General features: G+C 52.2%; 1 protein-coding gene across 1 annotated transcript in view; it reads left to right on the top strand.

The window, feature by feature from the left end:
- The window catches only part of VWA3B (von Willebrand factor A domain containing 3B), a 158,966-nt gene that overhangs the window by 44,099 nt on the left and 99,704 nt on the right, over nucleotides 1-15,163 (top strand). Inside the window, 1 exon segment of the mRNA XM_054163167.1 lies at nucleotides 423-520. Within this exon segment, the coding sequence (XP_054019142.1) occupies nucleotides 423-520 (98 nt within the window).

Here is a 15,163-nt window from a genome sequence, read left to right as displayed (position 1 = left end):
TGTCCCAGTCCCTGTCTCCAGCTAACCAAAGGAAGTCAGATTTCAGGGCCCAATCAAATAATAGACAAGAAACAAGAAATTCTGTAGGATATTTTATTTTAAAATCATGCTGTGTTGTTTTCTCTGTATGCCGTTTGGTGGCTTTCACAAGCTCCATGCTACTAAAATGAGAAATGTAGGAAGTTTTATCACGGTCAGTATAGTCTTAATTTAATTACATTTGTTTGTTAGCCATTCTGATAAATTTTACTGCTTTTTTCATAATGCATATTAGGAAAATGCACTCTGCATTTGAAACTTCTATCTTCATTACTTAGAAATGGATTAGTTACATTAAAACAGTTGACCTTTTTTACTTATATATCTTCATTGTCACTGAAACTTAGATTTAAACTGGGTGAATGTTGATTGTGCCTTTGCAGGAACACTGTGTAAGAAATGAGATTATTAAAATCGGCCAAATGAAGTATGACTTTTCCTGTCGCTACATAAGAATGGTGCAGATGATAGATTATATGATGTGAGTATGATTGAACATAAAAAAAAGGTTTTTTTACATGAAACCTAAACATTGCACTTTGGGATCAACTATGGTGTCATATTTCTATACGTAGTACTCTAACTACCGTTGCTGTGAACTGCCTTGCTCTACACATGCAGCTAAGTGATTTGACCCATAAGCATGTCAGGAGAGCATTAACTGTCTGCCTTACCATTTTATCACTGGGCAGTTTATTGCCCTGTTTTCCTTTTGGGAACATTAGTGGTGTGTGATGCTGTTAGAGGACTATGGACTATGTTTTCTATTTATTGTAGACCTTATTTTTCTTTTAAGATCATAATTTTGATACAAAGCTATGCATTAAATTGCAAATTTCTAAGATACTGAATCTTCACGGAATCTTCTGGGCTTAAACCTGGTGAAGACAGGGAGAGAGCATGTAGGATTAATATAAGCCCCTACTGAAATTCTGCAGAATTAATGTACAGCAAGGGTAACATTTCTCTGGTGTGAAGTGTGCACTAAATGCGTAGTGGTTCCAAGTAATTGTGGATAACTTTTTAATCTTGTATTAGTTCTAGTGAACTTGCAAAGAAATAGTACTGGATTTTGATAATCTTCAGAGCACCAACAATCTCTGACAGCTAGCAAAACCAGATCTTAAGTAGAATAAGACAAGAAAAATCATCTAGGAACCTCCAGTAATTTGTGAATTAAGGATTTTATAAAGCAGAATTGTAGTCCTTTGTGGTGGTTTGAAAGCAAAGGCTCTGCTTTCCCTCCCCCACTGAGAAAGAGACCACGGCTAAACCCAGTCGGAGAAATGAGATTATATTTTACAAGGAAACAGATTAGATGTAACACAACAAACACCGGTATTTTACAATATATTCAGGAATATACAGCAAATGAACTCAACCAGAAACCAGACCCCCCACAGAGGGGGCTTCCCCCTGTGCCCCCTTCACCCCCCTACCTCCCTTCTCCCCCAAAAGAGGTAGAAAAGAGATGTGGACGGTTAACAGGGCAGGAAGGGAAGAAAGGCCTTGCACAGGGAGTTAGTATCTTATCTTAGTTGGCCAGAATCCCAGAAGCAGATCCAGCCGAGAGGGACAGCGAAGGAAGGAAGACTGAGAGAAAGTTCCCAACTCCCCTGGGTCCAATCTCTCCTCCCACAATCCTACCAATGAAATTCGTTTAGAATACCAAAATATTTTACAAACATTTAGCCAGTGTGCCCCTTCCTTAAAGGCACAGCGTCAAACGGCCACAATCCACCCCTTCTAAACAATTTCGTTGGTCGTTCGCACTGTCCATCCAATCAGAAACAATATTTACAGTTCGTGAGCAAAGTTCATAGTCCGTTCCGGCTATACTCAGATGTAGACGATTCAGAAGTCCAAAAAACTCAGGAAATAAGAGAATGGAAACCAGCTTGTCTCTCTGCAGATGAAGTGAAGAAAAGGCAAACAGGAACACAGGGACTCTCAGTTGACTCAGGGCTCTCAGGGTTCGTGCACTGTAGATTCCTCAGGGATTCTTCCTTTGGGTGCGTTGTAACTGTACAACAGTCTGAAATTAAACTCTTTCAGCTAAAGTTAAATTTCTTTGTGGAATACACTGAATTTGACCATTCTCCTGCATTACCCAATAAGTGTGACCCGGACCTTCTGCTGAAACCACCCCTCGGACAGGTTTAGCCTCTCCTGAGGGTGAAAATACCCAAACAGTTTTACCTAACAGATTCTTTTCTCTAACAACAGGAACTCTATCACCTTCTACTCTCCGTAGCAGATCTGAATGTGCCGGTCCAGCTCGGTTCACTGAACCTCTACTGTTCACCAGCCAGGTTGCTTGTGCTAAATGTTTCTCCCAGTTTTTCAAAGATCCACCTCCCATGGCTTTGAGAGTGGTCTTCAACAAACCGTTGTAGCGTTCAAACTTCCCTGCAGCTGGTGCATAGTAAGGAATGTGGAAAATCCACTCAATACTGTGCTCTTTGGCCCAGCTCTTTACAAGGTTGTTCTTGAAGTGAGTTCCGTTGTCTGACTCAATCCTCTCTGGAGTTCCGTGTCTCCACAGGATCTGTCTCTCCAGACCCAGAATGGTGTTGCGTGCAGTTGCATGTGGAACTGCATAAGTTTCCAGCCATCCGGTGTTTGCCTCTACCATAGTAAGCACGTATTGCTTACCAGAGCGAGAACGTGGTAGGGTGATGTAGTCAATCTGCCAAGCTTCACCATACCTGTACTTGGACCATCTGTCACCATACCACAAGGGCTTAATTCGCTTTGCCTGCTTAATAGCAGCACAAATGTCACAGTCATGGATGACTTGTGTGATAGCATCCATGGAAATGTCTATGGATCTGTCACGAGCCCATTGGTATGTTGCATCTCTGCCTTGATGTCCTGACGAATCGTGAGCCCACCGAGCTAAGAATATCTCACCTCGGTGTTTCCAGTCGAGATCAAGTTCAGAGTCCTTGTCTACTTGAGAAACTCTTGCAGCTAGATCTGCCTGATGGTTGTGCTGCTGTTCCTCAGTAGCTTTGCTCTTAGGAATGTGAGCATCAATGTGTCTCACTTTCACTGGAATTCTCTCGATTCGATCAGCAATGTCTTGCCACAGATCGGCTGCCCAGATGGGTTTCCCTTTCCTCTGCCAGCCATTCTTCTTCCAGTTCTTTAGCCAACCCCATAGAGCATTGGCTACCAACCATGAGTCGGTGTAGAGATAAAGCTTTGGCCATCTCTCACGTTCAGCTACGTCGAGAGCTAGCTGGACAACACCAGTGGCCCCTCCCGAAAACCCTGACACGCCCAGACAAAGCCCTCCCAAGTGCTAGGGACCCTTCCAGACATCTTCAAACCCTTTGGACCCAGACTGGACCCCTGAATCCACCCCCACAGCCCCCCAAAACATACCTTCCCCTCCTGCCCACTTTCCACCTCCTTCTTTTTACCCTGCAATGATCCCATTCAGACCCCTCCCAAGAGATCCCCCCAAACCCCTGACACCCCCAAACAAAGCACTCCCAAATCATAGAGCCCCTTCCAGACATACTCAAACCCTTTGGACCCAGACTGCACCCCCCAAACACCCCCCAGAGTCCCCCAAATCATTGCCCACCACCCAACCCACAACCCAGCTCGTCCTTTCTATCCTGCAACAATCCCGTTCATGCCCCTCCAGTTGCCCCCCAAAACCCTGACACCCCCAGACAAAGTCCTACCAAATGCTAGGGACCCTTCTGCACAACCTAAAGCCGTTTGTAGCCTACCTGGACCCCCCCAGAAGCTCCCAGCCCCCGAAATCCATGCTCCCCCTCTGCCTTCGTCAGTTCCCAGCTCATCGTTTCAGGCCCGCTATGGTCCACTTCAGGACTCCCTACCCCCCCACCCCAAAACACTGACACCCCCAGACGATCCCCTATCGAATTCTCAGGACCTTTCTGCACACCCTCAAACCCTTTTCAGCCTGCCTGGATCCCCCAAATCCCCCCCAAGAGCCCCCCAAATCATTGCCCCCCGCCTAAGCCAGAGCCCAGCTCGTCCTTTTTACCCTGCAACGATCCCTTTCAGACCCCTCCAGTATCCCCCCCAAAACCCTGACACACCCAGACAAAGTCCTCACAAATGCTAGGGACCCTTCCAGACATCCTCAAACCCTTTGGACCCAGACTGGACCCCCAAATCCACCCCCACAGCCCCCCAAACCATACCTTCCCCTCCTGCCCACTTTCCACCTCCTCCTTTTTATCCTGCAACGATCCCATTCAGACCCCTCCCCAGAGATCCCCACAAAACCCAGACACCCCCAGACGAACCCCTAGGGTATACCAAGGACCCTTGTGCACATTCTCAAACCCTTTAGACTCTGCCTGGACCCCCCAATAATGCTCCAGAGATCCCCAAAGCATTGCTCCCCTCCCCCCAAAGCACAACCCAGCTCGTCCTTTTTACCCTGCAATGATCCTATTCAGACCCCTCCAGTAGTCCCCCCAAAACCCTGACACCCCCAGACAAAGCCCTCCGAAATGCTAGGGACCCTTCCAGACATCCTCAAACCCTTTGGACCCAGACTGGACCGCCAAATCACCCCTCAGAGCCTCCCTAATCATTGCCCCCCGCCCAACCCAGTACCCATCTCCTCCTTTTTACCCTGCAACGATCCCATTCAGACCCCTCCAGTAGCCCCCACAAAACCCTGACACCCCCAGGCAAAACCCACCCAAATTCTAGGGACCCTTCCAGACATCTTCAAACCCTTTGGACCCAGACTGGACCCCCAAATCCACCCCCACAGCCCCCCAAACCATACCTTCCCCTCCTGCCCACTTTCCACCTCCTCCTTTTTACCTTGCAACGATCCCATTCAGACCCCTCCCCAGAGATCCCCCCAAACCCCTGACACCCCCAGACAAACCCCTACAGAACTGGAGGGACTCTTCTGCATGCCCTGAAAACCTTTGGCTCTGGCATGCACCCTCAAATCCCCCCCCTAATGCCCCCCAAATCCATGCTGCACGACTTTGACCACTTCCCACCTTGTCTCTTTTGTCACACTACCACTCGCTTCAACACCCCTCATGTACCCCCCAAAACCCTGACACTCCCAGACGACCCCCTCCCAACTCGTAGGGACCCTTCCTGACATCTTCAAACCCATTTCAACCTGCCTGGACTGCCCAATAATCCCTCAGAGCCCCCCAAATCATTGCCCCCCGCCCAACCCAGCTCGTCCTTTTTACCCTGCAACGATCCCATTCAGGCCCTTCCAGTAGCCCCCCCCAAAACACTCACACCCCCAGACAAAGCTCTCCCAAATGATGGGGACCCTTCTGCAAGATCTAAAGCCATTTGTAGCCTACCTGGACCCCCCCAGAAGACCCCAGCCCCTGAAATCCATGCTCCACCCCCACTCCGCCCACTTCCCTGCTCATCCTTTCAGGCCAGCTATGATCCACTTCAGGAGCCCCCATCACCCCCCCAAACCCTGACACCCCCAAAACGTACCCCTAGGGTATACCAAGGACCCTTCTGCCCACCCTCAAACCCTTTGAACTCTCCCTGGTACCCCCAATCAAGCTCCAGAGCCCCCCAAATCATTGACCCCGCCCAACCCAGAACCCAGCTCGTCCTTTTTACCCTGCAACGATCCCTTTCAGGCCCCTCCAGTAGCCCCCACAAAACCCTGACACACCCAGACAAAGCTCTCCCAAATGCTAGGGACCCTTCCAGACATCTTCAAACCCTTTGGACCCAGACTGGACCCCCAAATCCACCCCCACAGCCCCCCAAACCATACCTTCCCCTCCTGCCCACTTCCCACCTTCTCCTTTTTACCCTGCAACGATCCCATTCAGAACCCTCCCCACAGATCCCCCCAAAATCCAGACACCCCCAAACAAAGCCCTCCCAAATGCCAATGCCCCTTCCAGACATCCTCAAACCCTTTGGACGCATACTGCACCCCCCAGAGCCCCCCAAATCATTACCCCCCACCCAACCCAGAACCCAGCTCGTCCTTTTTACCCTGCGATGATCCCATTCAGACCCCTCCAGTATCCCCCCCAAAACCCTGACACCCCCAGACCAAGTTCTCTCAAATGCTAGGGACCCTTCCAGACATCCTCAAACCCTTTGGACCCAGACTGGACTGCCCAATCACCCCCCAGAGCCCCACTAGTCATTGCCCCCCATCCAACCTAGAGCCCAGCCTGTCCTTTGCACCCTGCGACGATCCCATTCAGATCCCTCCAGAAGCACCCCCAAAATACTGACACCCCTAGACGAACCCCTAGGGTATACCAAGGACCCTTGTGCACATTCTCAAACCCTTTAGACTCTGCCTGGACCCCCCAATCATGCTCCAGAGATCCCCAAATCATTGCCCCCCCCCCCCCAAGGACAACCCAGCTCGTCCTTTTTACCCTGCAATGATCCTATTCAGACCCCTCCAGTAGTCCCCCCAAAACCCTGACACCCCCAGACAAAGCCCTCCGAAATGCTAGGGACCCTTCCAGACATCCTCAAACACTTTGGACCCAGACTGGACTGCCAAATCACCCCTCAGAGCCTCCCTAATCATTGCCCCCCGCCCAACCCAGTACCCATCTCCTCCTTTTTACCCTGCAACGATCCCTTTCAGGCCCCTCCAGTAGCCCCCACAAAACCCTGACACCCCCAGGCAAAACCCATCCAAATTCTAGGGACCCTTCCAGACATCTTCAAACCCTTTGGACCCAGACTGGACCCCCAAATCCACCCCCACAGCCCCCCAAACCATACCTTCCCCTCCTGCCCACTTTCCACCTCCTCCTTTTTACCTTGCAACGATCCCATTCAGACCCCTCCCCAGAGATCCCCCCAAACCCCTGACACCCCCAGACAAACCCCTACAGAACTGGAGGGACTCTTCTGCATGCCCTGAAAACCTTTGGCTCTGGCATGCACCCTCAAATCCCCCCCCCCAGTGCCCCCCAAATCCATGCTCCACGACTTTGACCACTTCCCACCTTGTCTCTTTTCTCACACTACCACTCGCTTCAACACCCCTAATGTACCCCCCAAAACCCTGACACTCCCAGACGACCCCCTCCCAACTCGTAGGGACCCTTCCTGACATCTTCAAACCCATTTCAACCTGCCTGGACTGCCTAATCATCCCTCAGAGCCCCCCAAATCATTGCCCCCCGCCCAACCCAGAACCCAGCTTGTCCTTTTTACCCTGCAACGATCCCATTCTGACCCCTCCAGTAGCCCCCCCCAAAACATTGACACCCCCAGACAAAGCTCTCCCAAATGCTGGGGACTCTTCTGCACAACCTACAGCCCTTTGTAGCCTGCCTGGAACCCCCAGGGACCTCAGCCCATTGAAATCCATGCTCCCACCCCGCCTTCGACCAGTTCCCAGCTCATCATTTCAGGCCAGCTATGATCCACTTCAGGACCCCCCCATCGCCCCACGAAACCCTGACACCCCCAGACGAAACCCTAGGGTATACCAAGGAGCCTTTGGCCCACTCTCACACCCTTTGGACTATGCCTGGACCCCCCCAATCATGCTCCAGAGCCCCCCAAATCATTGCACCCCCGCCCAACCCAGGACCCAGCTCGTCCTTTTTACCCTGCAACGATCCCTTTCAGGCCCCTCCAGTAGCCCCCACAAAACCCTGACACACCCAGACAAAGTCCTCACAAATGCTAGGGACCCTTCCAGACATCCTCAAACCCTTTGGACCCAGACTGGACCCCCAAATCCACCCCCACAGCCCCCCAAACCATACCTTCCCCTCCTGCCCACTTTCCACCTCCTCCTTTTTATCCTGCAACGATCCCATTCAGACCCCTCCCCAGAGATCCCCACAAAACCCAGACACCCCCAGACGATCCCCTATGGAATTCTCAGGACCTTTCTGCACACCCTCAAACCCTTTTCAGCCTGCCTGGATCCCCCAAATCATCCCCCAGAGCCCCCCTAATCATTGCCTCCCGCCCAAGCCAGAACCCACCTCCTCCTTTTTACCCTGCAATGATCCCATTCAGACCCCTCCCATAGCCTCACCTAAACCCTGACACCCCCATACAAACCCCTAGGATATACCAAGGACCCTTCTGCACACCCTCAAACCCTTTGGACTCTGCCTGGACCTCCCAATCATGCCCCAGAACCCCCCAAATCATTGCCCCCCGCCCAACCCTGAACCCAGCTCGTCCTTTTTACCCTGCAACGATCCCATTCACGCCCCTCCAGTAGCCCCCCCAAAACCCTGACAACCCGAGACAAAGCCCTCCCAAATGCTAGGGACCCTTCCAGACATCTTCCAACCCTTTGGACCCAGACTGGACCCCCAAATCCACCCCCACAGCCCCCCAAACCATACCTTCCCCTCCTGCCCACTTCCCACCTTCTCCTTTTTACCCTGCAACGATTCCCATTCAGACCCCTCCCCACAGATCCCCCCAAAACCCAGACACCCCCAAACAAAGCCCTCCCAAATGCCAATGCCCCTTCCAGACATCCTCAAACCCTTTGGACGCATACTGCACCCCCCAGAGCCCCCCAAATCATTACCCCCCACCCAACCCAGAACCCAGCTCGTCCTTTTTACCCTGCGATGATCCCATTCAGACCCCTCCAGTATCCCCCCCAAAACCCTGACACCCCCAGACCAAGTTCTCTCAAATGCTAGGGACCCTTCCAGACATCCTCAAACCCTTTGGACCCAGACTGGACTGCCCAATCACCCCCCAGAGCCCCACTAGTCATTGCCCCCCATCCAACCTAGAGCCCAGCCTGTCCTTTGCACCCTGCGACGATCCCATTCAGATCCCTCCAGAAGCACCCCCAAAATACTGACACCCCCAGACGAACCCCTAGGGTATACCAAGGACCCTTGTGCACATTCTCAAACCCTTTAGACTCTGCCTGGACCCCCCAATCATGCTCCAGAGACCCCCAAATCATTGCCCCCCCCCCCAAAGCACAACCCAGCTCGTCCTTTTTACCCTGCAATGATCCTATTCAGACCCCTCCAGTAGCCCCCACAAAACCCTGACACCCCCAGACAAAGCCCTCCGAAATGCTAGGGACCTTTCCAGACATCCTTAAACCCTTTGGACCCAGACTGGACCGCCAAATCACCCCTCAGAGCCTCCCTAATCATTGCCCCCCGCTTCTATTCGTATTGTCTCAGAAAGGTGTAGTTTGCCTGGGAAGATTACAGCATGTATCTCAGAACAGGAAAGAGGTAGGCCAGAATTCAAAACTCCATTTTGACAGACCCCAGAAGGGAAGTCATCTGGAACATGCAATTTGGTACTAGCCTTTTCCCTTAAGGTTGTACCACAGCATTGTTTTGATTCTATTCATATTGTCAAAGAAAGGTGCAGTTTGCCTGGGATGATTACAGCATGTATCTCAACACAGGAAAGAGGTAGGCCAGAATACAAATCTCCATTTTTACTGACCCCAGAAGGCAAGTCATCTGGAACATGCAATTTAGTACTAGCCTTTTCCCTTTAGGTTGTACCCCAACACTGCTTTCAGTAGTTTCGAATAACCCCGAAATTAAGCCTTTGCCATCTGCAGATTACAGCATGTATCTCAGCGCAGGAAAGAGGTAGGTCAAAATTCAAAACCTCATTTTCACTGCCCCCAGAAGGCAAATCATCTGGAACATGTAATTTGGTACTAGCCTTTTCCCTTTAGGGTGTACCACAGCATTGTTTTGGTTCTATTCATATTGTCTCAGAAAGGTGCAGTTTGCCTGGGAAGATTACAGCATGTATCTCAGCACGGGAAAGAGGTAGGCCAGAATTCAAAACCTCATTTTGACTGCCCCCAGAAGGCAAGTCATCTGGAACATGCAATTTGGTACTAGCCTTTTCCCTTTAGGTTGTTACCACAGCATTGTTTTGATTCTATTCCTATTGTCTCAGAAAGGTGTAGTTTGCCTGGGAAGATTACAGCATGTATCGGAGCACAGGAAAGAGGTAGGCCAGAATTCAAAACTCCATTTTGACTGCCCCCAGAAGGGAAGTCATCTGGATCTTGCAATTTGGTACTAGCCTTTTCCCTTTAGGTTGTACCACAGCATTGTTTTGGTTCTATTCATATTGTCTCAGAAAGGTGCAGTTTGCCTGGGAAGATTACAGCATGTATCTCAGCACAGGAAAGAGGTAGGCCAGAATTCAAAACTCCATTTTGACTGCTCCCAGAAGGCAAGTCATCTGGAACATGCAATTTGGTACTAGCCTTTTCCCTTTAGGGTGTACCACAACACTGCTTCCAGTAGTTTCGATTAATCTCGAAATCAAGTCTTAGGCATCTGCAGAGAACAGCATGTATCTCAACACAGGAAAGAGGTAGGCCAGAATTCAAAACTCCATTTTTACTGACCCCAGAAGGCAAGTCATCTGGAACATGCAATTTGGTACTAGCCTTTTCCCTTTAGGTTGTACCTCAACACTGCTTTCAGTACTTTCGATTAACCTCGAAATCAAGCCCTTGGCATCTGCAGATAACAGCATGTATCTCAGCACAGGAAAGAGGTAGACAAGAATTCAAAACCTCATTTTGACTCACCCCAGAAGGGAAGTCATCTGAAACATGCAATTTGGTACTACCCTTTCCCCTTTAGGTTGTACCACAACACTGCTTTCAGTAGTTTCGATTAACCTCAAAATCAAGCCCTCGGCATCTGCAGAGAACAGCATGTATCTCAGCACAGGAAAGAGGTAGGCCAGAATTCAAAACCTCATTTTGACTGCCCCCAGAAGGCAAATCATCTGGAACATGCAATTTGGTACTAGACTTTTCCCTTTAGGTTGTACCACAGCATTGTTTTGGTTCTATTCATATTGTTGTATTGGTTCTATTCATATTGTTTTAGATAAACTTCAAATTGTTTATATTATATAAACTTCATATTGTTCATATTGCAGTGGGGGAGCATGGATTTCGGGGGGCTGGGGGGCTCTGGGTGTTCCAGGCAGGCTACAAACGGCTTTAAGTTGTGCAGAAGAGTCGCTAGCATTTGGGAGGGCTTTGTCTCGGGTTGTCAGGGTTTTGGGGGGGCTACTGGATGGGTGTGAATGGGATCGTTGCAGGGTAAAAAGGACGAGCTGGGTTCAGGTTTGGGGGGGGGGCAATGGTTTGGGGGGCTCTGGAGCATGATTGGGAGGTCCAGGCAGAGTCCAAAGGGTTTGAGGGTGTGCAGAAGCGTCCTTGGTATATCCTAGGGGTTTGTATGGGGGTGTCAGGGTTTAGGTGGGGCTACGGGAGGGGTCTGAATGGGATCATTGCAGGGTAAAAAGGAGGAGGTGGGTTCTGGGTTGGGCGGGAGGCAATGATTAGGGGGGCTCTGGGGGATGATTTGGGGGATCCAGGCAGGCTGAAAAGGGTTTGAGGGTGTGCAGAAAGGTCCTGAGAATTCCATAGGGGATCATCTGGGGGTGTCTGGGTTTTGTGGGGATCTCTGGGGAGGGGTCTGAATGGGATCGTTTCAGGATAAAAAGGAGGAGGTGGGAAGTGGGCAGGAGGGGAAGGTATGGTTTGGGGGGCTGTGGGGGTGGATTTGGGGGTCCAGTCTGGGTCCTAAGGGTTTGAGGATGTCTGGAAGGGTCCCTAGCATTTGTGAGGACTTTGTCTGGGTGTGTCAGGGTTTTGGGGGGGCTACTGGAGGGGCCTGAAAGGGATCGTTGCAGGGTGAAAAGGACGAGCTGTGTCCTGGGTTGGGCGGGGGTGCAATGATTTGGGGGGCTCTGGAGCATGATTGGGGGGGTCCAGGCATAGTCCAAAGGGTGTGAGAGTGGGCCAAAGGCTCCTTGGTATACCCTAGGGTTTCGTCTGGGGGTGTCAGGGTTTCGTGGGGCGATAGGGGGGTCCTGAAGTGGATCATAGCTGGCCTGAAACGATGAGCTGGGAACTGGTCGAAGGCGGGGTGGGAGCATGGATTTCAATGGGCTGAGGTCCCTGGGGGTTCCAGGCAGGCTACAAACGGCTGTAGGTTGTGCAGAAGAGTCCCTAGCATTTGGGAGAGCTTTGTCTGGGGGTGTCAATGTTTTGGCGGGGCTACTGGAGGGGTCTGAATGGGATCGTTGCAGGGTAAAAAGGACGAGCTGGGTTCTGGGTTGGGCGGGGGGCAATGATTTGGGGGGCTCTGGAGCATGATTGGGGGTACCAGGGAGAGTTCAAAGGGTTTGAGGGTGGGCAGAAGGGTCCTTGGTATACCCTAGGGGTTCGTTTTGGGGGAGTCAGGGTTTGGGGGGGTGATGGGGGGTCCTGAAGTGGATCATAGCTGGCCTGAAAGGATGAGCAGGGAAGTGGGCGGAGTGGGGGTGGAGCATGGATTTCAGGGGCTGGGGGCTTCTGGGGGGGTCCAGGTAGGCTACAAACGGCTTTAGATCTTGCAGAAGGGTCCCCATCATTTGGGAGAGCTTTGTCTGGGGGTGTGAGTGTTTTGGGGGGGGCTACTGGAAGGGCCTGAATGGGATCGTTGCAGGGTAAAAAGGACGAGCTGGGTTCAGGGTTGGGCGGGGGGCAATGATTTGGGGGGCTCTGAGGGATGATTGAGCAGTCCAGGCAGGTTGAAATGGGTTTGAAGATGTCAGGAAGGGTCCCTACGAGTTGGGAGGGGGTCGTCTGGGAGTGTCAGGGTTTTGGGGGGTACATTAGGGGTGTTGAAGCGAGTGGTAGTGTGAGAAAAGAGACAAGGTGGGAAGTGGTCAAAGTCGTGGAGCATGGATTTGGGGGGCACTGGGGGGGGGATTTGAGGGTGCATGCCAGAGCCAAAGGTTTTCAGGGCATGCAGAAGAGTCCCTCCAATTCTGCAGGGGTTTGTCTGGGGGTGTCAGGGGTTTGGGGGGATCTCTGGGGAGGGGTCTGAATGGGATCGTTGGAGGGTGAAAAGGAGGTGGAAAGTGGGCAGGAGGGGAAGGTATGGTTTGGGGGGCTGTGGGGGTGGATTTGGGGGTCCAGTCTGGGTCCAAAGGTTTTGAAGATGTCTGGAAGCGTCCCTAGCATTTGGGTGGCTTTTGTCTGGGGGTGTCAGTGTTTTGGGGGGGCTACTGGAGGGGTCTGAATGGAATCGTTGCAGGTTAAAAAGGAGGAGATGGGTACTGGTTTGGGCGGGGGGCAATGATTTGGGAGGCTCTGAGGGGTGATTTGGGGGTCCAGTCTGGGTCCAAAGGGTTTGAGGATGTCTGGAAGGGTCCCTAGCATTTGTGAGGACTTTGTCTGGGGGTGTCAGGGTTTTGGGGGGACTACTGGAGGGGTCTCAATAGGATCATTGCAGGGTAAAAAGGACGAGCTGGGTTGTGCTTGGGGGGGGGGGTCAATGGTTTGGGGGTCTCTGGAGCATGATTGGGGGGTCCAGGCAAAGTCTAAAGGGTTTGAGGATGTGCATAAGGGTCCTTGGTATACCCTAGGGGTTCGTCTGGGGGTGTCAGTATTTTGGGGGTGCTTCTGGAGGGATCTGAATGGGATCGTCGCAGGGTGCAAAGGACAGGCTGGGCTCTAGGTTGGATGGGGGGCAATGACTAGTGGGGCTCTGGGGGGTGATTGGGCGGTCCAGTAAGGGTCCAAAGGGTTTGAGGATGTCTGGAAGGGTCCCTAGCATTTGAGAGAACTTGATCTGGGGGTGTCAGGGTTTTGGGGGGGCTACTGGAGGGGAATGAATGGGATCATCGCAGGGTAAAAAGGATGAGCTGGGTTCTGGGTTGGGTGGGGGGTAATGATTTGGGGGGCTCTGGTGGGTTCAGTATGCGTCCAAAGGGTTTGAGGATGTCTGGAAGGGACATTGGCATTTGGGAGAGCTTTGTTTGGGGGTGTCTGGGTTTTGGGGGGATCTGTGGGGAGGGTTCTGAATGGGATCGTTGCAGGGGAAAAAGGAGAAGGTGGGAAGTGGGCAGGAGGGGAAGGTATGGTTTGGGGGGCTGTGGGGGTGGATTTGGGGGTCCAGTCTGGGTCCAAAGGGTTTGAAGATGTCTGGAACGGTCCCTAGCATTTGGGAGGGCTTTGTCTGGGCGTGTCAGGGTTTTGGGGGGATACTGGAGGGGTCTGAATGGGATCGTTGCAGGGTAGAAAGGACGAGCTGGGCTCTGGCTTGGGCGGGGGGCAATGATTTGGGGGGTTCTTGGGGGGATTTGGGGGATCCAGGCAGGCTGAAAAGGGTTTGTGGGTGTGCAGAAAGGTCCTGACAATTCGATAGGGGATCGTCTGGGGGTGTCAGTGTTTTGGGAGGCGGGGGGTAGGGAGTCCTGAAGTGGACCATAGCGGGCCTGAAACGATGAGCTGGGAACTGACGAAGGCAGAGGGGGAGCATGGATTTCGGGGGCTGGGGGCTTCTGGGGGGATCCATGTAGTTTACAAATGGCTTTAGGTTGTGCAGAAGGGTCCCTAGCATTTGGTAGGACTTTGTCTGGGGGTGTCAGGGTTTTGGGGGGCAACTGGAGTGGCCTGAACGGGATTGTTGCAGGACAGAAAGGCCGAGCTGGGTTGTGGGTTGGGTGGTGGGCAATGATTTGGGGGACTCTGGGGGGTGTTTGGGGGGTGCAGTCTGGGTCCAAAGGGTTTGAGTATGTCTGGAAGGGGCTCTATGATTTGGGAGTGCTTTGTTTGGGGGTGTCAGTGTTTTCGGGGGGGGCTTCTGGAGGGGTCTGAATGGGGTCATTGCAGGGTAAAAAGGACGAGCTGGGGTGTGGCTTGGGCGGGGGGCAATGATTTGGGGGGCTCTTGGGGGGGACGCGGGGGATCCAGGCAGGCTGAAAATGGTTTGAGGGTGTGCAGAATGGTCCTGAGAATTCCATAGTGGATCGTCTGGGGGAGTCAGGGTTTTGGGGGGGGGCGATGGGGGGTCCTGAAGTTGACCATAGCTAGGCCAGAAAGGACGAGCTGGGAACTGGACGAAGGCAGTGGGGGAGCATGGGTTTCAGGGGCTGGGGGGCTCTGGAGGTTCCAGGCAGGCTACAAACAGCTTTAAGTTGTGCAGAAGGGTCCCTAGCATTTGGGAGGGCTTTGTCTCAGGTTGTCAGGGTTTTGGGGGGGCTGCTGGATGGGTGTGAATGGGATCGTTGCAGGGGAAAAAGGACGAGCCGGGTTCAGGGTTGGGCGGGGGGCAATGATTTGGGGGGCTCTGGAGCATGATTGGGAGGT

Source organism: Dryobates pubescens, chromosome 7, assembly GCF_014839835.1.
Source record: "Dryobates pubescens isolate bDryPub1 chromosome 7, bDryPub1.pri, whole genome shotgun sequence".
In the NCBI taxonomy this organism is placed as follows: Eukaryota; Metazoa; Chordata; class Aves; order Piciformes; family Picidae; genus Dryobates; species Dryobates pubescens.
This window is presented reverse-complemented; position numbering and strand designations above follow the sequence as displayed.